Here is a 27,933-nt window from a genome sequence, read left to right on the forward strand (position 1 = left end):
GTCAAATAAATAAATAAATAAATAAAAATCTTTAAAAATATAAAAACTGATACAAAGAGAGAAATGATACAAGCCAGACACCAATGAAGTGCCTAAAGCACTAAAAGAAAAAAACAAACTTGTTAACCTACAGAAAATATTTTTTTTAATGAAGAGGAAATAAAGCCTTTCTCAGACAAAAACTGAAGGAATTAAGGACTAGCCAATTTAGTCTATTTAAAAAAAGTTGAAGGAAGTTCTTCAGACAGAAGGAATATGGTATCAGACAGAAACCTGGGTTCGCACAAAGAACAGGGCTAGAAATAGAATAACTGTAGGTAAAATAAAATTAACCTTTTTCTTGGGGCGCTTGGGTGGCTCAGTGGGTTAAAGCCTCTGCCTTCGGCTCAGGTCATGATCCCAGGGTCCTGGGATCGAGCCCCACATTGGGCTCTCTGCTCAGCGGGTAGCCTGCTTCCTCCTCTCTCTCTCTCTGCCTGCCTCTCTGCCGACTTGTGATCTCTGTCAAATAAATAAATAAAATCTTTTAAAAAATTAACTTTTTTCTTATTTTTAATTGCTCTAAAGCAGAGGGTGGCAAAAAATTTTTTTCTGTAAAAGGGAAATATTTTAGGCTTTACGGGCCTTGTGGTCTCTGCTGCAACCACTTAACTGCCTTTAAGTATGAAAGCAGACATTGGCAAAACATAAAGAAATGATTGTAGCTATATTCCAATAAAACTTTATTTGGGGGCACTGAAATTTCAGTTTCATGTAATTCTCACATGTCATGATTTTTTTTCTTTTGATTTTTTCCCAACCATTAAAAAGTTTTAAAAACTACTCCTCATTTGCAGGCCATACAAAGAGATGGCAGGGTGAGTTTGGCCAATGGGGCTTGGTTTGCTGACTTCTGCTCTGAAAGTCTACTATACAGATCAAAAGCAGCCGCAATGTGCTGTGTGTCTCCAGCATGTATAAAAGCAACTATAGGGTGCCTGGGTGGCTCAGTGGGTTAAGCTTCTGCCTTTGGCTCAGGTCATGGTCCCAGGGTCCTGGGTTCAAGTCCCACATCAGGCTCTCTGCTCAGCAGGGAGCCTGCTTCCCCCTCTCTCCTCTCTGCCTGCCTCTCTGCCTACTTGTGATCTCTCTCTCTGTGTCAAATAAATAAATAAAATCTTAAAAAAAAAAAGCAACTGTAGGACAATAGCAATAGGATGGGAAGGAGGAATTGAGACTATACTTTTCTAAGGTCCTTATCCTACATGTGAAGTGATACCTTATTATTTTAAGGTGGACTCTAATTACAGATGTATATTGTAACCCCTAGGTCAACTATGATTATTCTTTTTTTTTTTTTAAGATTTTTATTTATTTATTTGACAGAGAGAGAGGTCACAAGTAGGCAGAGAGAGAGGAGGAAGCAGGCTCCCTGCAGAGCAGAGAGCCCGATGCGGGGCTCGATCCCAGGACCCTGAGATCATGACCTGAGCCGAAGGCAGCGGCTTAATCCACTGAGCCACCCAGGCGCCCCTATTCTTTTTTTTTTTAAAGATTTATTTATTCATTTATTTGACAGACAGAGATCACAAGTAGGCAGAGAGGCTGGCAGAGAAGGAAGCAGGCTCCCCACAGAGCAGAGAGCCCGATGCGGGGCTCAATCCCAGGATCCTGGGATCATGACCTGAGCCAAAGGCAGAGGCTTTAACCCACTGAGCCACCAGGCACCCCTATGACTATTCTTTTTGAAAAAATTTTAAATACATATAAATAATAAGTTCATAGAAAAGATAAACTGGGATTGTTAAAATGCTTGGGTAACATACATGAGATGGAAAAAGAAGAAAAAAGTAAACAAAAAATGAAACAAATAGAAAACAGTGTACAAGATAGTATATTTTACTCCAACACAGCAATAATCACATTCAGTGTGAATAAACTTTAGAAGAAGATGTTAGATTGACTGACAGAGCAAGAAACCAACTATGTTGTCTAAAAGAATCTCACTTTAAATATAAAGAGATAGGGGCACCTGGGTAGCTCAGTTGGTTAAGCCACTGCCTTCAGCTCAGGTCATGATCCCAGAGTCCCGGGATCAAGTCCCGCATCGAGCTCCCAGCTCTGTGGGGAGTCTGCTTCTCCCTCTGACCTTCTCCCCTCTCATGCTCTCTCTCACTCTCTCTCAAATAAATAAATAAAATCTTTTTTAAAAAAAAGATTAAAAAAATATAAAGACAAATGAGTTAAAAGTAAAAGGATGAAAAAAGATATAAAACTTAGCAAATACGAAGCAAAAGTTAGAGTAGCTATATTAATATCAAAGTAAACTTCAGAATAAGGAATACTATCAGGAATAAAGAAGAATTCTACATAATGATAAAGGGGTCAGTTCCCCAAAACGTGCAATCCTAAAGGTGTATTGAGCTTACAACAGAGCTTCAAAAACACAGGAGGCAATGAATCCACAACCAAAACTGGAGATTTCACTACTCATCTCAGTAATTGATAGAACACGTGAACAGATAGTCATCAAGGATATGTAAAGTCTGAACAACACTATCAATCCACCAACTGGCATTCATAGAACAGTATCAGAATATACATCCTTTTCAAGAACACATGGAACATTCACCAAATAGACCCTAGTCTGGGCCATAAAGCAAACCTTCACATATTAAAAAGAACAGAAATCATACTAAGTGTTTTCAAACAGTATTAAATTAGAAATCAGTTAACAGAGGGGCGCCTGGGTGGCTCAGTGGGTTAAAGCCTCTGCCTTTCGCTCAGGTCATGATCCCAGAGTCCTGGGATCGCGCCCCGCATCGGGCTCTCTGCTTGGCAGGGAGCCTGCTTCCTCCTCTCTCTCTCTGCCTGCCTCTCTCCCTACTTGTGATCTCTGTCAAATAAATAAATAAAATCTTTAAAAAAAAAAAAAAAAAAGAAAAAAAAAAAAGAAATCAGTTAACAGAAAGATATCTGAAAAATATCCATTGATTTGGGGGCCCCTGGGTGGCTCAGTGGGTTGAGCCTCTGCCTTTGGCTCAGGTCATGATCTCAGGGTCCTGGGATCGAGCCCCTCTCTGCTCAGCAGGGAGCCTGCTTCTCTGTCTGTCTCTGTCTGCTTCTCTGTCTCTCTCTGCCTGCCTCTCTGCCTACTTGTGATCTCTGTGTCAAATAAATAAATAAATAAAATCTTAAAAAAAAATACCCATTGATTTGAAAATTGAAAAACACACTTTTAGATAATCCATGGTTCAAAGAGGATGGGTCAATGGAAATTTAAAATTATTCTGAACTAGGGGCACCTGGGTGGCTCATTCAGTTAAGTATCCATTTCTTGAGCTCAGGCTTTGATCTCAAGGTCATGAGTTCAAGCCCCATATTGGGCTCCATGCTGGATTTGGAGACTATTTATAAATAAATAAATAATAAAATAAAAATATTTGAAATTTATAGCATTAAATGATTATAATAGAAAAGAATGTTCTCAAATCAATCATCTAAGCTTCATTCTTTTTTTATTTCTTATTTTTGTGTATTTTTTTAAAAGATTTTATTTATTTATTTGACAGACAGAGATCACAGGTAGGCAGAGAGGCAGGCAGAGAGAGAGGAGGAAGGGAAACAGGCTCCCGGCTAAGCAGAGAGCCCAATGTGGGGCTCGATCCCAAGATCCTGGAACTACGACCCGAGCCGAAGGCAGAGGCATCAACACACTGAGCCACCCAGGCGCCCCAGTTCTTTTTTTTTTTTTTTTTAAGACTTTATTTATTTGACACAGAGAGAGAGAGAGAGAGATCACAAGCAGGCAGAGAGGCACCCAGAGGCTTCTCCCACCTAGGGGGAAGCAGGCAGAGAGCCTAATGCGGGGCTCAATCCCAGGACCCCAAGACCACGACCCAAGACGAAGGCAGAGACCCAACCCACCAAGCCACCCAGGCACCCCTCTAAGCTTCATTCTTAAGAAACTAGATAGGGGCGCCTGGGTGGCTCAGTGGATTAAGCCGCTGCCTTTGGCTCAGGTCATGATCTCAGGGTCCTGGGATCGAGCCCCGCATCGGGCTCTCTGCTCCGCAGGGAGCCTGCTTCCTCCTCTCTCTCTGCCTGCCTCTCTGCCTACTTGTGATCTCTCTCTCTCTCTGTCAAATAAATAAATAAATTAAATAAAATCTTAAAAAAAAAAAAAGAAACTAGATAGGAGCAGATTAAACTCAAAGCAAGCAGAATAAGGAAGGCATAAATCAATGAAACTGAAAACAAAAACAACAGAGAAAATAATTGAAACCAAAAGTTGTTCTTTGAAGAAAATCAATGCAGTTGATAAACATCTATCTAAACTGACCAACAAAAAAGAGAAAAGATACAAACTGTATCAAGAACAAAAGAAGGTATCCGTATGGATCTCCTGAACATTAAAAAGGACTACAAAAAGAAATACTACAGACAACACTATGTTCATAAATTTGACAACACAGGGGTGCCTGGGTGGCTCAGTGGGTTAAAGCCTCTGCCCTTGGCTCAGGTCATGATCTCAGGGTCCTGGGATCAAGCCCCACATTGGGCTCTTTGCTCAGCAGGGAGGCTGCTTCCTCCTCTCTCTCTCTGCCTGCCTCTCTGCCTACTTGTGATCTCTATCAAATACGTAAATAAAATCTTAAAAAAAATTTTTGACAACACAGATGAAATAGATCAAGTCTTCAAATGACACAAACTACCAAGTCACCCAAGAAGAAATTTATAATCTAAAAGTCCTGTATCTAGTAAAGAAATTGAATTTGGGGGCGACTGGGTGGCTCAGTGGGTTAAGCCTCTGCCTTCGGCTCAGGTCATGATCTCAGGATCCTGGGATTGAGCCCTGCGTTGGGCTCTCTGCTCAGTGGGGAGCCTGCTTTCCCCTCTGTCTCTGCCTGCTGCTCTGCCTACTTGTGATCTCTCTCTCTGTCAAATAAATAAATAAAATCTTAAAAAAAGAAAGAAAGAAATTGAATTTGTAGTTTAAAAACCTTCCATCAGGGGCGCCTGAGTGGCTCGGTAGGTTAAGCTTCTGACTCTTGATTTCTGCTCAGGACATCATGATCTCAGGGTCATAGGCTTGAACCTGCGACAGAGCCTGCACTCAGCACAGAGTCAGCTGGGGATGCTTTCTCTCCTAGCTCTGTCCCTTTCCCTACTCACACGGGGTCTCTCTCTCTCTCTCTCTCTCTCTAAATAGATAAATAAAATCACTAAAACAAACAAAACCTTCCAACAAAGAAAACTCCAGGACCAGATGGTTTCTATCAAATGTCTGAATTCTATCAAACACTTAAGAAAAAAAATAATACCAATTCTACACAATATCTTTCATAAAACAGAAAAGGTAGAAATAATTCCGAACTCATTTTCAGATCCCCATTACTCTAATGCCAAATCCAGACAAAGGCATCATGGAAAAAATAATAGACCAGTATTCCTCATGAATATCAATGTAAAACTCATCACCTGAACATAAGCAAATCAATCCAGAAATACATACAAAAGGATATTTATCTTGGCAGTGTAAACCTGGTTCACATTTGAAAATTAATCAATGTAATCCACTATAACAAGAGACTAACGAGAAGCCATGTGATCATCTCAGTGGATGCAGAAAAAGCATTTGACAAAATCCATTCATGACCAAAACAGAGAAGCAAACAAAAACTCAGCAAGCTTGGAATAGAAAGGAACTTCCTTAACCTTACAAAGAGAATCAAAAAATTCTACTGAATGCTTCTCCTCCAAGATAGGGAATAAGGCAAGATGTGCGCTCGTACTACTACTATCCAATATTACACTGTGCAGTAAGTCAAAAAAAAAAAAAAAGAGAGAGAGAAAGATAAAAAAGCCACACAGATGGAAAATACAGAACTGCTTCTATTCCAGACAACATGACTCTTTACAGAAAAAAATCTCAAAGAATCTACAAAAAGGATCCTAGAACTAGTAACAGTTCATCACGGTTATAGGATACAAGGTCAATACATAAAAATCGACTGTATTTCTACTGCTAGTAATGAATGATGGAATTTGAAATTTTAAAAACAACACCATTTAAATAACATTCCCAAAATGAAATGGTTAGGGGTTTTTAAATTTTTTAATTTTTTTTAAAGATTTATTTATTTGACAGAGAGAGATCAAGAGTAAGCAGAGAGGAGGAAGCAGGCTCCCCGCTGAGCAGAGAGCCGAATGTGGGGCTCGATCCTAGGACCCTGAGATCATGACCTGACCTGAAGGCAGAGGCTTAACCCACTGAGCCACCCAGGTGCCCCAGAATTTTTTATAATTTTTTATAAACATATAATGTATTATTAGCCCCAGGGGTACAGGTCTGTGAATCGCCAGGTTTACACACTTCACAGCACTCACCATAGCACACACCTTCCCCAATGCCCCTAAGCCCCCCAACTTCTCCCTACCTCCCTCCCCCAAAATGGTTAGGTTTAAATCTAACAAAAGCTATGCAGGATCTGTATGCTTAAAATCTTAAAATAGAACACTACTGAAACTCAATTGCAGTAAACATTCCAGCAGGGGTTTTTGTCGATATCAACAAGCTCACTCTAAAATGTGTAGGGATAAGTAAAAGAACTAGAAGAGCCAAAGCAATTTTGAGAAAGATGAACAAAGCTGGGGGACTCACACTACCCAAGTTCTAAATATAAAGCTGCCGTGTGATACCAGTGGAAGGTAGAGGCGTAGAAGAATGGAACAGAACAGAGGACCCAGAAACAGATCCACACAACTAATTTTTGACAAAGGTACAAACAAAAAATACTTACAAATACAATGTTTGACAAAGGGCTTCTATCCACAATATAGAAAGAACACTCAAAACCAAATAATAAGAAAAATAATAGGTGGAGATTTGAACTTTTCTAAAAAGATACAAAGATGGCAAATAAACTTACAAAAAGCTGCCCAACACCTTTGTCATGAGAGAAATGCAAGATGTACTAGAATTGCTAAACTGAAAAAAAACAAGAACAAAAATTGGTACTGCCAAGTGCTAGTGAGGATGCAGAACGACTAGAACCATGAAATGTTCCTGGTGTACGTACAAAATGGTAGTCAGGAGGTGCCTGGGTGGCTCTGTGGGCTAAGCTGCTGCCTTTGGCTCAGGTCATGATCTCAGGGTCCTGGGATCAAGCACCGCATTGGGCTCTCTGTTCAGCAGGGAGCCTGCTTCCCTCTCTCTCTCTCTCATTCACTCTCTCTGCCTACTTGTGATCTCTCTCTGTCAAATAAATAAATAAAATCTTTAAAACGAAACAAAATGGTAGTCAGTTTTGGATGTTTAGATGTTTAGAAAACATTTTGGGAATTTCTTGTAAATTTAAATATATACCTACCTTATGACCCAGTAATCCTAGGTGTTTGCCAAGAGAAATGAAAACATGTTCACACAAAAATCAGTAAGCAAATGTTTACAGTACTTTTATTCATAATCACTAAAAAAATAGAAACCACCCAATGTCCTTCAGCTAGTAAATAAATGAACAATGGTACATCTGCACAATGGACTACTACTCAGCGATAAAAAGGAGCAAACTTGATTCACACATCATGGACAAATCTTCTGTGCCCTTCAGTAAATGAAAGAAACCAGACCCAAGACTACATATTGTAGAATTCCATTTATATGAAACTCTTCAAAAGAGTTTCAGAGGCAGAAAACATATGAGCAGTTGCCATGGGTTGGAGGGAATAATCAACAACAAAAGGACAGCATGAGAAAATTTGGGGGATGACGTAACTGTCGTATGTCAACCTGTGGCAGTGGATACCTGTCAACATTTGTCAAAACCACAGAACTGCACACCACAAAGAGGGAATTCTACTGAATGTAAATTTAAAACAAACAAACAAAAAATCCACCAGGATGTGAAAGATGGAACGCATACTACAGCAAATATGACTGTATTACCAGTGAATCACATGGCCACACTGAAGAAGGTGGGTAAGAAAGAAGTGGACCTAAATAGCTTTGGAAAATGTCTTGAATAAATACTGAACACTAAAAAGAACTGTGAACAAACAGTGTACTCTAGCTGGCAAATTTGTTTCTCACAGAGGTATTGGTTAAGCCATTCTGAAATCACCTTGTATGTAGCTAGAACTGAATAAGCAAGTTATTGTGGATAACAAGTCAGGTTTCTTGCTGTTAGAAATACAGAGAGAAGGCTAGAATGAATCCTATGATGCTGGACTGGAGTTGGAAGGACTCATGGTTTTTATGGATGTGAAATAAAGATGTGCAATGTGCATTGGTTAGTATACTTCATACATTTTCCTAGCTTTTTGCTCTGAAAGGAACAGCAGTAACATGCATTTACTTGCAGTAACAAGTAGCAACGAGCACACCTACCAACCAGAAGTTTGGTTTCTAAGGACCATTATCCAGTGAAAGGAACTAGAGCTCCTTGGGAAAAAAAGGTTAATTCCAGGGCTTGGGCAAGGAAACAGAAGATGAACCTGGACCATCTTGTAGTGCTAGGAAGTAATTAAGGACTAACTAACAAAAAACACAAAAAGCAATGTTCAAAGGGCCTAAGAGCCAACATGAAAGAGCTCCCAAGGGCCAAAGTTAGAACAACCTCAGCAAATAAATAATAATACTGCATTATAGCCCCCAAATAAGACCCATGAATCTATACTAACATAAATAACTAAATAAATGAGAGAAAAGAGGCAGCTCTTACAGCAGACTTCCAATTAATATATGTGGTAGGTAAGAGAAAAGCAGAAAATCACTACTACATGGCAAAGTTAGTGGGCAAATGCTTTAAAAAAAATGGTATTTGCAAAACATGACATATGCAAAGTATCTCCCCCCCCCCAGATATTTATTGCAAAAGGGAAAAATGGTAATTTTACAGTGGAGGAAGCCAGCAGATACCACCTTAATCAAGTGATCAAGGTCAACATCACCAGTAATAAGTATAGACATCACCTACCCCCTGATATGATATACTGAGAAGGGCAGATCTGTGTGTTGTCCTTTCCAACAATGCAGAACTTTGAGAAAGCACTAGACAAACCCAAGCTGGGGTTCCTTCAAAATAACAGACTATTACTCCTCAAAAGTACCAAGGTCACAAACAAGCAAAGACTGAAATATCGTCACAAATTGCAAGAGATTATGGAGACTTGACAACTAATAGAATTTGGGGTCGTGTATTAATCCTGAAACAGAAAAAGGGTATTACAGGAAAAACTCAGAGATTCAAATTAAGTCTGTAATTTAGTTAATATAAGTAATGTGAATGTCTTAGTTTTGATCATTAGTTTATGGTTATGCAAGATGCTAACATAAAGCAAAGCTGCCTTCAAGGTATACTGAAACTATTTTTGCAGTTTTTCTGTAAATCTAAAATTATTTCAGATTAAAATGGCCAATTAAAAAATAAGAGATGCCTGGGTGGCTCAGTTGGTTAAGTGTCTGCCTTTGGCTCAGGCCATGTTCCCAGGGTCCTAGGATTGAGCCCCACATTGGGCTCCCTGCTCGGCAGGGTGTCTGCTTCTTCCTCTGCACCTCCCCCTCCACCCGCTCATGCTTGCACTTGTGATCTTTTTTTCTCTGAAATAAAATCTTTTTATAAATAAATACATCTATTCACACATACATAGAAGGCGGGGCGCCTGGGTGGCTCAGCCAGTTAAGCGTCTATCTTCAGCTCAGGTCATGATCCCAGTGTCCTGGGATCGAGGCCCACAAAGGGTTTCCTGCTCAGTGGGGAGGGAAGACCTCCTTCTCCCTTTGCCACCTTCCCACCCCCAGCTTGTGCTCTAATAAATAAAATCTTAAATACATACATATAAACATAGATACATGGCAATGCCAAGAATCAAATTCAGGATCACAGCTAATTCTTGTGCAGAGGCAGGTGAATGAAATCCAGGAGCTATGCTCAAGAGGCTTCAACTGTTTGAGGCAGGTTTCTTTCTTCGTCTATGTGGATGGTACATGGATATTTTTAAAATCACGTTTGTATGCCTGAAATAGCTTATAACTTCTTTAAAACATTTCAGAATTTTAAATTGGGTACAGACACATCTGCTTATAATTCATTCATTCACTCAATATTTAACACGTACCTATTATAAAGTGTATTCCTGTCCTCGAATCCAATTTCAACATCTACTGAGACTCAGTCCTGCTTCTCCGGTGCTGGTTGTAGGCCAGTCTTACAACTACTCTAGTCTGCTATTGTAGCAAGAAAGCAGCCAAAGGGGCACCTGGTGGCTCAGTGGGTTAAAGTCTCTGCCTTCGGCTCAGATCTAGGATTGACCCCCAAATCGGGCTCTCTGCTCAGCAGGGAGCCTGCTTCCCCCTCTCTCTCTGCCTGGCTCTCTGCCTACTTGTGATCTCTGTCAAATAAATTAAAAAAAAAAAAAAAAGAAAGAAAGAAATGTTTAAAAAAAGAAAGCAGCCACAGACAGCACATACATGAAAGGATGTGTCTGTGTTCCAACGATATTTACAAACATAAGCTACATGTAGCTTGCTGACCCACGATTAGCAGACTGAGAATTTAGACAGCTTTAACCCAAACGAACACACCACAGGGTGGAGCTATGCCCATGCTTTCAGAGTTTGCAGACATTTCAGATACGACAACAGATGCACTTTCAATGGTAGATGCAGCCGTACCCACACGTCTTCCAATCTCTTGACGCAGAAATGATTACGTGCCAGTTTCACACCAAGTGTCAGATGCTCATCAAAAACAGGAGAAGCAGATGGGATCTTTCAGATGGGCGTTTCAGCCTTGAAACGGAGCAACTCACTCCACTATTCCAGGAAAGCCCTAGGAAAAACAGAGGGGCGCCTGGGTGGCTCAGTGGGTTAAGCCGCTGCCTTCGGCTCAGGTCATGATCTCAGGGTCCTGGGATCGAGTCCCACGTCGGGCTCTCTGCTCAGCGGGGAGCCTGCTTCTCCCTCTCTCTCTGCCTGCCTCTCTTGTGATTTCTCTCTGTCAAATAAATAAATAAAATCTTTAAAAAAAAAAAAAAGAAAAAAAAAAAAAAACCTCCTGTCTGCTTGTTCCTCCAATTATTTGTAAAACAATTTGCTTATTTTAGCTTTGATATTCTGGGCTCTATTTTGGTATACAAAAAAATTAGTTTTAAAATACTTATTACAAGCCTCTGCCTTCAGCTCAGGTCATGATCCCAGGGTCCTGGGATCAAGCCCCCCATCAGGCTCTGCTCAGCAGGGAGCCTGCTTCCTCCTCTCTCTCCCTGCCTGCCTCTCTGACTAGTTGCAATCTCTGTCTATCAAATAAATAAAATCTTAAAAAAATACTTATTACAAACGTCAAGTCAGTATTTTTAAGAAGACGTTTATTAAAATCTAAACCACCTTTTCTCTTATTTGCTAAACTTGGGGAAAAAAATAACAAACTAGGCGGCAGGTGTATGGGTGTTCCCTGTAAAACTCCACTGACAATCACCTCCTGCTGTGCTGGTGTGACAACAGATGGGCAAAGAAGACCTAGCTCAGTTCAAGCACTCCCGGTAGGCTGAAGAGAAGCCATCTGAGCTGGGTCTTCGAAGACTACCAGGAATGACCCAGCAAAGATGAGGGCAGGCAGAGGAAATAGCACAGAAGCTCCTGGTTGTTATGAAACACCTGTGAAGGGGCGCCTGGGTGGCTCAGTCGTTAAGTGTCTGCCTTCAGCTCAGGTCATGATCTCAGGGTCCTGGGACTGGGCCCCACATGGGGCTCCCTGCTGAGCGGGAAGTCTGCTTCTCCCTCTCCCGCTCCCCCTGCTTGTTTCCCTCTCGCTATGTCTCTGTCAAATAAAATCGTTTAAAAACAAAAAAAAGGAAAAAAAACCACCTGTGAAAACACCTGTGCCAGGAACAGCACACATGCTCCACAGGGTTTCCAGAAGAAACATAAAGGAATAGTTAGTTTTCCCCCTTTTACACCTTCTTCCTCTAGCTCCCATCTCTAGGTAAGTTTGAAACACTGCCCGCAAGCTGGCTCTAGCATTAAAGGTAGAAAGCCTTTCCATAAGAGCAAAGCCTCACCTGGGCGCCTGGGTGGCTCAGTGGGTTAAGCCTCTGCTTTCAGCTCAGGTCATGATCTCAGGATCCTGGCATCAAACTCTCTGCTCAGCGGGGAATCTGCTTCCCCCTCTCTCCGCCTGCCTCTCTTCCTACTTGTGATCTCTCTCTCTCTGTCAAATAAATCAATCTTGAAGGGGAAAAAAAGAGCGAAGCCTCTCCTAACTGCTCGATGTGAAGAGTAAGGAGAGTATCAACTAAGTAGGAGGCAGGAAGCCTGGGAAACATGCTGGCAAGGTTTTATTCTATCAGGTGTCCTGCATATGGTGGAAATTTAAAATTCTTCTCTTTGGGGCTCCTGAATAGCTTAGTCAGTTAAGTGTCCAACCCCTGATTTCTGCTCAGGTCATGATCTCCAGGACATGAGATAAAGCCCTGCGTGGGGCTCTGTGTTGGGTGTGGAACCAGCTTAAGATTCTCCCTCTGCCCCTCCCCATTCTAAAAACAGTAATACAAATACTATTCAAAAAGAACTGGTTTTCCATCTTTTTCAAACTTTTTCTCTTCTACTCTACTCCTAATTCCAGAAATCTCATCTGTAACCAAGGATTGCTTCAGATATGCTGAGTTTAAGATACCAGAGTTAATCAATAAAATGGCAAAAACACCGGCATCCTGGGTGGCTCAGTGGGTTAAAGCCTCTGCCTTCGGCTCAGGTCATGATCCCAGGGCATGCAATTGAGCCCCGCATCAGGCTCTCTGCTCAGCGGGGAGCCTGCTTCCTCCTCTCCCTCTCTGCCTGCCTCTCTACTTGTGATCTCTGTCAAATAAATAAAATATTTTTTAAAGATTTTATTTATTTGACAGATAGAGATCACAAGTAGGCAGAGAAGCAGGCAGAGAGAGAGAGGAGGAAGCAGGCTCCCCGCTGAGCAAAGAGGCCGATGTGGGGCTCGATCCCAGGACCCTGGGATCACGACCCGAGCCGAAGGCAGAGGCTTTAACCCACTGAGCCACCCAAGCGCCCCAAATAAAATATTTTTAAAAAATAAAATGGCAAAAACATATCAACATCCATAATACCCAATTTTCAAAGAATCAGAACTCATAAGAAAGGAACTTACTTTCCAAACTGATACACCATTTAAGAGAAGGAATTCAGATCTTGAGAACTGTATGCAACTAAATATTTTCTCAGCTTTGAACTGCTCTTCCAATAGACATCCCCTTGTGTTTGTGGCTGAAAGTTAGAGTTCTAGACTTAAGAACAAATCTCCAAAGATGACACACAAATGGCCAATAATCACAGTATCATTTGTCATTAGGAGAATGTATTTTTATTATTATTTTTTTTATTTGACAGAGATCACAAGTAGGCAGAGAGCAGGAAGAAGGATCCCAGCTGAGCAGAGCCCAATTCGGAGCTTGATCCCCTGGGATCATGACCTGAGCCGAAGGCAGAGGCTTTAACCCATTGAGCCACCCAGACGCCCCGTCATTAGGAGAATGTAAATCAAACCCATGAGATACCACCTTGCACTTACTAGAATGACTATAATTTTTTTAAAAAGGAAAATAATTGGGGTAAGGGAGGATGTGGAGAAGTTTGGCGGTTCCTCATGAAGTTAAACATAGAACTACCACAAGCCCCAGTATCTGCTCCCAGGTTATGTATCTTAAAGAACGGTAAGCAGGGATGCAAGCAGGGACTAACCCACGCTCACAGCAGCATTCTTCACAATAGTCAAAAGGTGGAAGTGACCCAAGTGTCCGTCAGTGGATGAATGTATAAATAAAATGTGGTATATACATACAATGGAATATTTAATTAGCTATCAAAAGAAATGAAATTTTGGTATATGCGACAAAATAGATGGAGGCTCGGGACGCCTGGGTGGCTCAGTCAGTTAAGCATCTGCCTTCCGCTCGGGTCACAATCCCAGGGTCCTAGGATGGAGTCCTGTGCTGGGCTCCCAGCTCTGCGGGGAGCCTGCTTCTTCTCCTTCTGCCCCTCCTCCCACTCGTTCTCTCAAATAAATAAATAAAATCTTTAAAAAGAAAAACCAGATGGACCTTTAAACACTATGCTAAATGAAATAAGACAAAGGACAAACACTGTATGATTCCACTTATAGAGGTACCTCATAGGCATGTTCAGAGACAGGAAGTAGCACTGTGGTTACGGGGATGGGGGGAGGCACAGGGATGGGAAGTTATTGTTCAATGGGTACAGAATTGATGTTGGTGATAATGAGAAGTTTTGGATATACATAATTGTGATGATTATGCAACACTGGACTATATTTAAATGCCAGTGAACTCTACACTTACAAATGGTTAAAATGGTAAGTAGTATTTTATATATATCCTACCAAGCATAAAAAAGATGAAATCACAATTAGTAATTAAATGCTTACTATGTGTATGGCACTGGGCCAAAAGAGAACTCTGTGTTCGCCAAAGCCACACGCTTTGTTCTCCATCTTGCACAGATGTAGGAAAATGGATAACAGCATCATGCCTTCTGTAAGGCCACATGTCATTTCCAAATATTAACAGTAAAATGGCCTATTCTGAAATACTAATCCATCAGACCCCAAAATACACCCTTTATGAAGATTAGCTTCAGGGGACTTGGAACACATTAAAACCAGCATACATTTTATTTTCAAGCACACAGTAAACACCGAACTTTTCCAGGGCTACTATACCCTGCATGAATTCTTCTTGTATAGAATTAGGTAGAATTGGAAGGAAGTTGTTTTTGGTGAGGCTGCTGATTATCAAGAATCAAGACATAGGAGGGGCACCTGGGTGGCTCAGTCAGTTGAGCGTCTGACTCTTGATATCAGCTTGGGCCACGATCTCAGGGTCCCTGGATCGAGCCCCAAGTCGGGCTCCATGCTCAGCATGGATTCAACTTGGGATTCTCTCTCTCCTTCTGCTCCTCACCCCATACCCCCCAACCCCGCTCTAAATGAATAAATAAAAATCTTTATATAAAAAAAAAAGAATCAAGACACAGGAGCCTCAAAGGTAAAGAAAGGTTTACATCTGACATCTTCAAAACCAAAAATCGCATATTTTTCTTTCAAAGTAAAGGATATTTTATCTCAGCCTTCAATCGACACAGTATCTACTGTGAGACGATCCGTGTTAACTCTGCATAATTTACTTCAAGTGAGATGAGAGCCTAACTATAAAACATGCAATTTTCAACACACTTTGCATTATCTGAAGTATTCGAGATTGAAAAGTAGAACTCTACAACTTATCTTAAAAAAAAGAGCGAATTCCAGGAGTTTTTTTATTGTTTGGCTGACAGAACACACAAACCAGGCAGAGAAGTCCTCAAAGAAATGATGGTCACGTTTCACTGTTGTTTGCCCTGTGGTCCTTCATCTTCTAAGCATTTATTATATTTTCTTTTAAAGATATTAGACATTTATTTTGATCACAAATGCAATCCAACTGTGAATAAATAAATGTATTACCTTTTAACGTCTGTGCCCCATCCCCGCAATGTTCCCTTAAATAGAAAAAAGAGCTAAATGTCTCTTCAAAGCCTATTTGGCCATAGCTGTCCCACCTGTGGTTTTAAAAACAGACTATAATTTATCTTCTGAAATTCCTTCTTGAACTACAGCTCATTCTGTTACAGACATCCTGGGAAAGAAGTCCTACTGATATTGTCGATAGTCTCCAAAAGGTGACGATGGTAACTGGGCTGAAGGCAGCTGAGAAGGGTCTTCAGCGAACTGAGGACCTGCAGTTAAGAAAGAAAAGAATCTTAAAAACCACCTGACTATTACACAATTAAAAAGAACAAGTCTTTGTAGAGAGCAAATCAATTAACTCAGTAAAAATAACGTGCTACCTTAGAGCTGTCCTCTGAATTTCTACTGCCTAATTTTCATGAGAGTGCCTCCAAATGTGGTAAAACACGACAGCCTGCCTTCCCTTATGCTCCAGAATGAACAGCTCCTAACGGGTACGCCAGGAAAGTCCGATGGGTTAATTATAGCAAGAAATGAATTCAAGTTTTTAAAGCAATTGCTGTAACAGGCTGCTATAAAGATGGCAAAAATCTCACACGTGTTGACATATTTTTCAGTAGCTATTTAAAATTATTTTCACGAAGTTTAAGTATCTTAGTCATGTTTTAAGAGCAATCAGTAACCCGGTTTATACAACCAGTTAGAGAATGAGTCCTGAAATGGGAAGACATCCCCTAGTTTGCTGTAGAACAAAGTCTTGTAATATTTAGTTTTCAAAGGATGGGAGGGCCTGCGAACTGAAGAAAAAAAGTGTTTTGTTTGGCTTAAGATTTATTTGAGAGAGAGAGAGAGAGCAAGTGTGAAGGGTGTGAGTTGGGGGGGGGGGCGGCAGAGGCAAAGGGAGAGGGAGAGAGAAATATAAGCCTGGGCTGGGTGCGCAGATGGACACAGGCTCAATAGTACAACCCTGAGATCAAGACCAGAGCCAAAACCAAAGTCAGATGCTTAACCGGATGAGCCACCCAATGCACCCCCAAAAAATGTGGTTCTAAAAAAAAAAAAAAAAGACTTTTATGGGCATAATCACAATTATTTTCCTCAGGGAAACCAAAGCAGACTAAAACATAACTGTAAAGAAGAGAGAAAGAGGGCAGTGTTAAAATTCCCCGAAGCTTTCTAATGCTTCAGTCCAATGATACATTTTTTTTCCCCACTATAAAAGCATCATCTGTTCATTTCAGAAAACTAGAGAAACAGATAAACCAAAGATAACCATTATTACTTAGATACAGTTTTACTTCATTTTCCCCACTGTTTTAAAAACTTTTTCACATCAGTTAATTCAAAAAATATGATTAACTCTTCGAAGATTTCCCAACACAGCTTTTCAGAAACGCATCTCCTATCTCAAATAAAATACAGTTCTTTTAAGGATTTCCTCTGAGGAAAACAGACTAAAGCAAAGTAACCTAGACTAATTTCTATAACACAATGCAACTTGGGACGCCTGGCTGGCTCAGTCAGTAGAGCATGAGACTCTTGATCTGAGTCATGAGTTTGAGCCCCCGGGGTGAAGAACCTACTTAAAAAACAAAAAAGAAAGAAAGACAACGTAACTGACGTTTTTGTTACATGTTTCTGAATTTCTGAAAAAAAGTAAACTTTTCTGATGTTTTATGTGAAACCTTTTACATCAAAGTGATAAAAACAAACTAAAAAGCAAAATTAGAATGTGTCCATCATAACAGATTATTAACTCAGAAGTAATGATTAAAAAGCAAGAACAGAAGGTGAGAGGACCTAGGAGGTCCCTAGAACATCCCTGGCATCTACTGAGCAATGTTTACCAACAGTGCCAAAGAGACACTGAATCCCTTGCTAGGCGCCTCAGGGAAATCAAATCAAACTGGGAACTATGATCTATTCCTAACTCTATGCTGAATCTTTTCCAGGCTCCAAAAATAATTTTCAACATGTGTCGCTATTCTGTATATTTCCTTCCCCAAATGCCAGGTCAAATTTTTCCTACTAAAACCCTCATGATTATCTTTATTCTTCCTTCCAATGTCAAGGAACATTGGCCCTTTACAGACAACTGAAGTTTTTTGTGGTTACCAGAAGGTACACAATTTAACAGCTGAGCAAATACTACATGACCATGTAATGATCACTCAGCCCATGATTTAACTTTTCCCTATATATCAGATAAAAGGAACAATTAGCAACAAATTATTTTACCAATCTCTCAAAAAAATTTCCCCTGCCAACCATTAAGTGACCCTCCCAAACATAGCCACTTTCTACCACTCTATTTCATCCTCTTCAAAGCAAGCAAAACAATCAAATCTCATTTATCTGTTAACATGTTAGCTGGTCTCCTCCCACCTGAATTTAAGTGCTTGGTTCCCACTATATCCCAGCGTCTAGAACAGTGCCTGGCACATACATACATGTACAGTAAGAGGTTGTGGATGGACTAACATTACTGGCACACATCTGCAAGGACCTTTCTTCAAACACCTCTAAAATGACTGGCAATTTCTTAGAAACATGCACACGAGCACTGACAAAACCTGAGAACTCTAAGAAGGATCAACAGCAAACCATCTAACCAAAGCATTTTGGTTACTGTGGTTCAACACAATAACCACAGCCACATCTATCATTTCAAATAGAACCAGGGCCTTATTATCGTAATCCTCATGAACAATGGCAAATGTAGAAATCACAAACTACCATATTTTAGCAGAAAGACAGGTTCGCTCTAAGTATCAAGAGGCCATTCCAGCATCTGAGCTATGGTAGCAAGCAGGAAGAAGACTCACCATTGGGAAACTGGGCAGAGGCAAATCTTGTCAACAAGATACCAGCTCCTTCAATTAAAGCTAGGAGAATGCCACCCATCGCTGCTGACCCAACCATGGCCACTGGTCCATCTGGATACATTAATAACAAAGAGATTACTTTAATAGAAAACTAGTTTAATATAAGACTCAGTAAAAGAAAGAGCTGTCCGTAAGGTTCATGCTACCCTCATTCCCAATCCTCCTTTCTCACTGGCTAAAAACCAGGTGTCAACAAACTAAGGTCCATAGGTCAAATCCAGTTCATTGCCTGTTTATGTAAAGTTTTATTATTAGCACAGTCATGCTCATTCATTTATATATCATCCATGGCTGTTTTCATGTTATTATCATAGAGCTAAACATCTGCTGGCGAACACCTCACAGTCCTATAAAGTTTAAAATATTTACCATCTGGCTCTTTACAGAAAAAGTTTACTGATCCTTGCCTAAACCACTAAACCCCCACACCCCCAAATTCTGTATTTGCTTTCTGACCCAAAGATCCAGAAGATGGTGCTAAGCTCCTCATTCATAACAATACTATGAGGCAGGTATGATTATTAACTCCAGAGTACCAATGAGGAAACTATGGTTGTCACAAAAAGTTTGGCAAAATGCCCAGTCACACGTTACTAAATGGAAGAACTGGAACTTGAACTGCTCTTAACCACTGCATAGGTTAGAACCCCATGCTCTCATTCTTAAACGTTCCAAATAAATACTCTTACTTTTCTTCCCCAAAACTGTCATATACATTCATGCTATGCTAAGTTAAGCAATGCTTTTTGATTTATTAGAGATCACTAAATTAAGACAGATAAGGTTTTCCAGAAAGTCTTGCTTTTACTAGTGTGTCTGTAATGACGGCTTACTTTTCCTTCTTTTTTAGATAATGATTGCTTACTTCTTGCTGCCAGTATGGCTCCTGTTAAGGCACCACTTGTGATGGAGTTCCAGGGATCTTCTTTCCCCCTGACTTGAACCATACTGCAGTCAATCATGGAAAATAAACCTCCCCAAACTGCAAAGCTACCTGTTTTATTTAAAAACAAAAGAAATTTCATTTTTCATCTTATATTTAAAATATTACAGTCGAAAATAACTTCTATGTTCTTTAAAACTCTCACACTCTAAACAAATACATGCAAACACAAGTTTGGATAAGCACTGAACCAAGAGTCCCAATACTTTTCAATAAAGCGTGGGTTGTATGGTATCAGCTTGAAAATTAGCAATGGCCCAAAGCCTAAAAGAAATAAGCCAAGCCTAGAAGAGTCAGGCTAAACACATTCAAATCTTCCTTCCAGAACCAAGTATCTCTGTTTAAAAAGCAATAAACACAACAAAGCCACCCTGCTTCTTCCTTCTTTCTCCTTTTATAGCTCTACCTTACCTCTATGTTTTCTTTTCTTCAGTAAGTATCACTGAGAATATATAATACTCTAAAAAAAAATCACCAACAGAGATACGAAAGAACTCCAGCTAATACTGGAATGTGTTAAGAGGTGTAGGCCAATACCTGCTAAGGTGGCTAATGGATGACACAAATAGTCAGAATTATGGAACATCAAGGGGAGAGAAATTACCTATCCTCTCTCCTTTCTATCCTTTATTCCTCGAGCATGAAACTAAACACCACACTAAATCAAATTACTTGGCACTTAAACTCTTCCTAAACACAGTTAACAATTTTGTCAAATAAAAAACAAATACCCACATATACAAGTACACACAAAACTTTAGACAACACAAAGATTTTAACTGTCAGCATCTCCGGGTGACATGACGCATGACTTAATTTCTTCATGCCTGCCTAACATCCTACTTCTCTATTCTGAGTGCACATGACTTGCACTGTATAAAGAGTGGTTATATTTATTATGATTAAAGAAGAAAAACTGCCCAAAAGAGCCCTAGTCACTTTATTTTTTACCCTCTGAAATCTCAAAATAGTAGGGATATGTTAGTAAGGGCAATACACTGGGTTCCTCCAAACGTCAAACCAGATCGTCACCAGAATTCTTTTTCAGTTTTCACATTATCCATTAAATCTAGTAGATAACCAGTTTCAGTATACCATTTCTGGTCCAATACTAGATACCACATACTACATAAAAATAAACTAGTAAACTAGTTCTTTCCTCTAACTCAGTAATTCTACGTCCTGGGAGAGATCTGATGCCTCGGTATATTAGAATTATCTCACTAAATTCCTCAAACAAGACTCTCCCAATCCCTCACAAGAGTCTGAAACCTGCCCATCCTCCAAAAATAATCTCCAGAGTAAGCTATGGTTACTGATGAGAGTAAGACTGAGTGCAAGCAGGGTGAGAAGGCTGTCTACCAGAAGGGTGGCCCAGTGTGAGGAGCCAGAGTCAAAGCAGGATAAGGAAGGGTCCTCAGCCTGGCATGGAGTTGCGTGTATCCATGTGGAAGGGCGGCCTGGTGTGGGTGCCACCGCCCAGGCAGGACAAAGATGGAGGTATTCATATAAAAAGGGAGAAAGGAAGAATAAACTTTATGCGGCTGGATTGGAATTGAGGTCCTGGTGTGAAGTCATGATTTTCAACATGTATGTACAAATATAGATATACATTTGGGTATATATATTTGTGTTGTGTGTGTTTACATATATACATATACACTCCCAAGTTCTGTTACAAAAGCCTGGGAACAGCAACCCCCCAATAAGCAATGATACACTTCATACCCAGATCTTGGCTTCTAAACATCATTCTCAACTAAAAGGAACCAGAGCTCTGTGGAGGAATGGCTGACTCTATGGCTAGGGCAGGGGAAATACAAGACAAGCCTGGGGTATCCTGTTCCAAAATGTAAAAGATTCTTTTTTTTTTTTTTTTTTTTTAAATATTTTATTTGTTTGACAGAGAGAAATCACAACTAGGCAGAGAGGCAGGCAGAGAGAGAGGAGGAAGCAGGCTCCCCGCGGAGCAGAGAGCCCGATGCGGGGCTCGATCCCAGGACCCTGGGATCATGACCTGAGCCGAAGGCAGAGGCTTTAACCCACTGAGCCACCCAGGCGCCCCCAAAATGTAAAAGATTCTTGACGAATAACAGGGATGTGTCAAAAGCCCCCATGAAATTTCCTCTATGAAAATATAAGTCTTGGGGCGCCTGGGTGGCTCAGTGGGTTAAAGCTTCTGCCTTTGGCTCAGGTCATGATCCCAGAGTCCTGGGATCGAGCCCCGAATCGGGCTCTCTACTCAGCAGAGCCTACTTCCTCCTCTCTCTCTGCCTGCCTCTCAGCCTACTTGTGTCAAACATATAAATAAAATCTTTCAAAAAAAGAAAAAGAAAATATAAGTCTCTTCAGGACAGAACTATGATTTTTCCATGTTGCCCATCCCCTGGATTTTGACTAGAAAAACTCAGTAGGGGCGCCTGGGTGGCTCAGTGGGTTGAGCCTCTGCCTTTGGCTTGGGTCATGCTCTCGGGGTCCTGGGATCGAGCCCCACGTTGGTCTCTCTGCTTGGCGGGGAGCCTACTTACCCTTCTCTCTCTGCCTGCCTCTCTGCCTACTTGTGATCTCTCTCTGTCAAATAAACAAATAAAATCTTGAAAAAGAAAAAAGAAAAACTCAGTAAATGCTCACTGAATTAAATTGAAAATGTCACCCCAGTATTTTTTTTTTTTTAAGATTTTATTTATTTGACAGAGAGTGATCACAAGTAGGCAGAGAGGCAGGCAGGGCAGGGGCAGGGAGCAGGCTCCCTACTGAGCACAGAGCCTATCCGAGGCTCAATCCCCTAAGATCATGACTTGAGCTGAAGGCAGAGGCTTAACCCACTGAGCCACCCAGGCGCCCATGTCATCCCAGTATTTTTAAAAAGCAAAATATCATAAAGATTTCTCAATAGTTTCCTTAAAAAAAAAAAAAAAGCCAATCTCAGGGATCTGAAATAAACAATCCCAATTCACTCATACCACAACTTAGTCTTTCTCTATTTCACTGTTAAATTTTAAAAAGTTCTAGAGTCACAGAAAGTTGTGAAAACAGCACAGAATTCCCATATATCCCACATTCAGTTTCCCCAATTTCTAACACCTTACATTTCCATGGTGCATTTGCACAATTAATGACCCAATATCAACACAATGTTAAGTGAAGTCCACATTTAACGCAGATTTCTTTAGTTTTTATGTCCCTCTGTTCCAGGATCCCAAATTACACTTAGTGGTCATGTCTCCTTAAGTTCCCTCTTGGCTGTAACCTTACCTGATTGTTTTTTTAACCACTGAAAAAGCATATGATAAAAACAGCTTCTTAAAAGACATACAAAAACCTGTATGACTTCTGCATACATTGGGAGTTCAGGGTTGGTATGTGCTTTAATACTACTTACCCTTCTTGACAACACAAGTAACCATTAAAGCAAAGGAAAATCAGTCATTATTTACTTTCCAGAGGGTATCATTTTACAGAGGAAAGAAAAGGAAAAAGATATATCATCACTTCAGCCTCAATTTCCTCATCTGGAAAATGGGGATACTATACTTACCTCTTGTGGTGTTGTGAAAATTAAAATAATGCTATAAAATCCATAGGAGAATGCTTAGCACACAGCAAGCATCTGATAAATGGCAGCTCTTAAGCAGTCTTTCCAAAGAAAAATATGCTAAAAACAAAGACAGGACTATTTCTTCTGTCACACAAAATTACTTAGGAATAACTAAAAGTATTTAGTCTTTTTCATGTGTTCCACATGGTCTCCTCAACCTGACTCTATCTTTGTAAATGAACATAGCCTCCAAGGTTTTATTTATTTATTTATTAGAGAGAGAGAGCATGAGGTGGGGGAGGCTCCGAGGGAGAAGCAGACTTCCCACTCAGCAGGGAGCGGGATGTGGGGCTCATTCCTGGGACTCCAGGATCTTGACCTGAGGTGAAGGCAGATGCTTCACTAACTGAGCCACCGAAGTGCCCCGCTCCAGCTTTTTTATCATCTCTCTTCTCCCAACTTCTGAATAACCAAGTTTAAAAAGTGTAATGAATTCGTTTCACATCCTGCATTGACCTCTGCACAACATCCAAAATCTAACCTTGGAGAGGAGCCGGAGCAGCATCATCACTCTCTCTCTCATGAAACCCAATCCTTCCGATCACATTCCCTGCTGCTTTCTATTACCCCAGAAGTTATCACTCCTGACTCACAAACCTAAGCTTTACACACACAGTCTTCCTTTTGGATTAAGAGGAAAAAAACCAAAAATACCAAAACCTAAATACCACTGATCGTTTGAAGGACAGAGACAAAATTTTCCAATGAATGGATGCAGCAATTCCAGTTAATTTTCTGAATAAACCGTAAATCCAGAAGAACTTACAGAGACAGTAATTCCTAACAAGCTGTAAGACTGAACTAAGCTTCATCTTCAAATGAACAAGAAAAGATATTGTGAAGTACAAATGGAAAATTCTGCTTACCTCCCAACTGTGGAGCCCTAGTTTTAATAGCCGTCAAACTCCCTCGTAGTCTGTGGTTTACGCCCTATAAAGAAGCAACCAAAAATACAGCAGAAGTACAATACATTTCCAGCCCACCGATAGGGCCACTAGTGATATTAGCAAATCCAGATTTTAAGTGATGATAAAATAAGACCATTCACCTACTTACCACTGGAGAATTTCGAAAACCTTTTATCGCCTGAAAGATACCACCGCCTATGGTACCCATCGTAAAGGCCCCACCGCAATCATCGACAATTCGCCAAGGGCTAAGAACAGGGGGGAAAAAAGGATAATTGTATTTCTCCTTCATAAACCATAAAAGCTTTCTTTCTTAACACAGTAAGGGATGCAACAGATTCCAATGCAGGGCCCACCGAAACCAGTAAAATAAACATTTAGACAAAAGAATGCTGAACATATCCACATCTATTCAGCTCCAAGCCATAGGGAATGGAACCGGCTTTAACTCCCTATTGTTAGCAGTGCTTCATTCTCGTTTAATAACTAGCACATCTATTAACAGCTGGGCACCGAGCAACAGTGATTCAACAACTATGTAGGAAATTACATCATATTCAGTGCTGATCCAATATCCGAGGGATCGAAGTAAGCTCTCCAGCTGCAGTAGAAGTTAAAGTTGAGACCCCCAAAATGAAGATTCAATAGGGGCAGAGGGAAGCCAATTTAAACAGTTTTTAAAAGTTTGAAATTCTTTCTGGGTTTACTGAGTCGCGTTAGCACTTGGAACTTTGGTCTGTATTACGTACACTTAACACACCAGAATACTCTCATCTCCAATATTTAGAAGTTATATTTGTACACCCAGTTTCCAAATGCAGCGACCTAACTTATACAACACGATGAAACCTGAATAATGTGATCAGAACAGAACTACTATTCTAGGAATCTGGCTTATAAAAAAAGTCTGCAAGTGGTTAAATTCAGTTTTTTTTAAATATTTTATTTATTTATTTGTCAGAGGGAGAGAACAAGCAGGAAGAGCAGCAGGCAGAGGGAGAAGCAGGCTCCCAGCTGAGCAAGGAGCCCGCTGTGGAACTTGACCTGAGGTGATCTGAGCCAAAGGCAGACACTTAAGCAACTGAGCCACGCAGGTGTCCCTGGTTAAATTCATTTTAGGGGCGCCTGGGTGGCTCAGTGGGTTAAGCCTCTGCCTTCGGCTCAGGTTGTGATCCCAGGGTCCTGCAATCAAGCCTCACATCGGGCTCTCTGCTCAGCGGGGAGCCTGTTTCCTCCTCTCTCTCTGCCTACCTATGATCTCTGTCAAATAAAAAATTTTAAAAAATAAATAAAATTTTAAAAATTCATTTTAGACTCACTGTAAATAAAAGTAATTTCTTTGATCCAGTCTCAAGGGTCAAATGCTACATAATGAACCTATGGGCAATCGCCTTTGCTCAAGTAAACTTGTGAATTGAGAGTAGTTGCTGCCGGAGAATTTGAATGAATAACTTATGCGTTTGGTGGACAGGAATACAAAACCTTGCAGTCAAGATATCATGTTCTTTTTCAAACATAATACAAATCAGGACCTTGTACAGAATGACTATCTCATGCAGCACATATTCCAACTGTCAGCAGGATGCTTCGGGGCCCTGCTAACCAAGGCTTGCTTTTGTGATCCTAAAAGCAAAATCAGCAACACCTGGGAGTTTGTCAGACGTGCAGACTCTCAACACTTTACCCAGGACCTACTGAATCAGAGTCTATAGTTCAACATGATCCCAGGTGACCTGGTTTCACTTTAATAGTTTAAGAAGCAGTGCTTGAGACTAAAAAGGATTAGGAAATTGTGTTAAAATGGCAGAAACACTAATACGAAGTATAGAGAAAAGACAAAGGAGAATGAATTGGTGGCTCCCTCAGAGTGGTGCGCCAGTAACTTTAAAAAGATCTAGTCCAAATGATCTTATTAGTTGAGGATTAAAAAAATCAGGAAAGAACAGCAGGGTTCAGATCAGAGAGCAGCCAGAGTATTCCACGAGGGATATATAAAACAAAGGCAAGATGGAAATAGTTTCTGAACGCTGGCTAAATCAAAATGTTCCTACAGAGAAGTGATGGGCTACACAGAAGGAAAGTTGAAGCTAGACTCTAAAATAATGGAAATACTAGACAAATGCAGGGGACAGAGAAAAAGTAATATAATACGATTAAGTTATCATTTGCTAATATCAACTATGTTTTAGATGTCTTCGATGCAAATAAGACCTATGATTTTCAAGAAAGTTAGGTTATTCTCCAATAGAATCTCTAAGCTTTTAACTTCGTGAAAAAGAGTATTCCTGGCTCCTCTCCATTTTACGGTGGATGGAGGCTCAGACAGACATTAAGTAATCTGCCCAAGATCATATAGGTTGTAACAAGTACAATTCAAATACAAAGTCTAGGACTCCAAAGCTCCAAATCCTTCCCATTATATCACCCGGACTATAGGTTTTTGAAAAGAAACATATGGTAAAATGAAGGATTTAGGATGATTAAGTCCATCTGATGTATTAAAGTGGGCTGGATGTAATGAGGGCAATTAAGAAGCTGTTGAAAAGGCGTTAAGGATGCCACGTAAGTTGTGATAACAGGCATGGCAAGGCAGAGTTATGAAAGAATTCATACAGCATATGGTGTATATGTTTGGAGGTGGGGTGGTGTGGAGGGAGGAAGAAGTTTTTTTTTTTTTTTTTTTTTGAGGTTGGAGGATTTGAGAAAATGCTCTTACCAAACAGGGCAATACAGAAGATCAAAAGCAGGTTTGACTACAAAACCAACTAGACAACTGACTGTATTGCCTCAGGACATATGCACCAAGGGAAAGCAAAGGGACCACCTCATCAAGTAGTAGATAAAAACTCATTATTGTTTTATCTTTAATTCAACAAAGTTAAAAAAAAAATTACCCTCCTGCCAGCCTGTGTCATTGTACTACACCCAAAGGCAGCTGATTAACAGTCTACAATGTGCTGAATTCTGCACAATTTAGAAAGGGGGATAATTACATTTGATAATTTTAAAGAGCCGGGAGGTGTTGAAACATGCCCCGTATCCCATTTGAGTGACTTGAAAAAAAAAAAAAAAAAAAAAGGCACAAAGCAGGTAACATGGCTACTGCTGGCAAGGTAAAAATATAAAATCATAGGCATTTTCACAAGTTGAGGATGACACTGGTTTTTGCTCTAACCCAATAAACAGGTGATTAACGCAATAACGAGATTTGATTTCCCTCTTAAGACCCCCAGAAGCCTTAAATTTAGGCAATCTGAGACCTGACAGCAATTAACCTGTTTTATAACTATGTATGTGCCTGATTTATTCATGCTGTTACTCTTTGAACCTGTAGTGGTGCGCACAGAGACCTCACTCAAATATTGAATACATGAATTTCTGTTCATCGTTTCTCAAAGAACACATGCTACTATCTCTATTTTCCAGATAATCCCTGTCTCCTTTCTCCCCTAAGGTAGAATTCAAAGGGTGAAAACGAGGCTCTTGCCTACAGGAGCTTATCCACGCCCTTTAGGTAAAATATCTGTTCCATACACTTGAAAATGCTTCGCCCTGCGGACACATGTCACGATACAAATAATGCCTTAAGCATGCCATCCAATTCAGTGGCCTCCTGCCCATTCCTCAACACAGGAACTGAGCAAAGCGAGACATGGGGGTCTCGTTCAAGGTCACCTCAGCAGACAGAGGGGATTTATTACGGACCCCGCCCAAGATCGACTACGCCCCGGGTTGGGAGCTGGTTCCGAGGCTCCGTCAAGCCTAAGCGTGGGCCTCCTCATCCAATGCAAGGTCACCGGGGTGCCGGGTTGTTGGAGGCGAGGCTGCCACACGCGGCCCAGGGAGTACAGGGCTGAGAAGCTGGCTGGCTGCTCTAGACGGCGCTGCCTATGGTTATCAAACCCAGGTCAACAAGCCCGCGACTGAGTTCAATTTGCACCTCCGGGCACTAGACAGGAGAGGACGAGGACCGTGGGCAGAAGGGGAGGAGGAAAGCAGTAGTTTAACAGTAGTAAAACTCACCAAGGTTCTCGCGCGTACTCCTCCATCTTGACTCCACCTGCGCGAGTGATGCCGGGCAACTTGG

At 40.7% G+C, this 27,933-nt stretch overlaps 1 protein-coding gene and 1 long non-coding RNA gene across 3 annotated transcripts in view; one reads left to right on the forward strand and one right to left on the reverse strand.

Annotated features, from left to right (window-relative positions):
- Window positions 1-19,374, forward strand: part of LOC123927660 — a 25,619-nt gene extending 6,245 nt beyond the window's left edge. Inside the window, exon 4 of one of the 2 annotated variants that reach the window (XR_006815505.1) lies at window positions 19,248-19,374. This is a non-coding gene — a long non-coding RNA (uncharacterized LOC123927660). Of the gene's footprint in view, window positions 1-10,682; window positions 10,919-19,247 lie in introns of those variants that run through there. The other variant, XR_006815506.1, reaches the window with a different exon arrangement.
- On the reverse strand, window positions 15,048-27,933 carry TIMM17A (translocase of inner mitochondrial membrane 17A). The gene is made up of 6 exons (XM_045982344.1): window positions 27,870-27,933; window positions 23,995-24,094; window positions 23,805-23,868; window positions 19,263-19,391; window positions 18,338-18,448; window positions 15,048-15,781 (listed from the first exon to the last, which is right to left on the reverse strand). The coding sequence occupies exons 1-6, from the start codon at window positions 27,893-27,895 to the stop codon at window positions 15,696-15,698; spliced, it is 516 nt and encodes a 171-aa protein (XP_045838300.1). The 5' UTR covers window positions 27,896-27,933; the 3' UTR covers window positions 15,048-15,695.

Source organism: Meles meles, chromosome 17 (assembly GCF_922984935.1).
Source record: "Meles meles chromosome 17, mMelMel3.1 paternal haplotype, whole genome shotgun sequence".
Classification (NCBI taxonomy): domain Eukaryota; kingdom Metazoa; phylum Chordata; class Mammalia; order Carnivora; family Mustelidae; genus Meles; species Meles meles.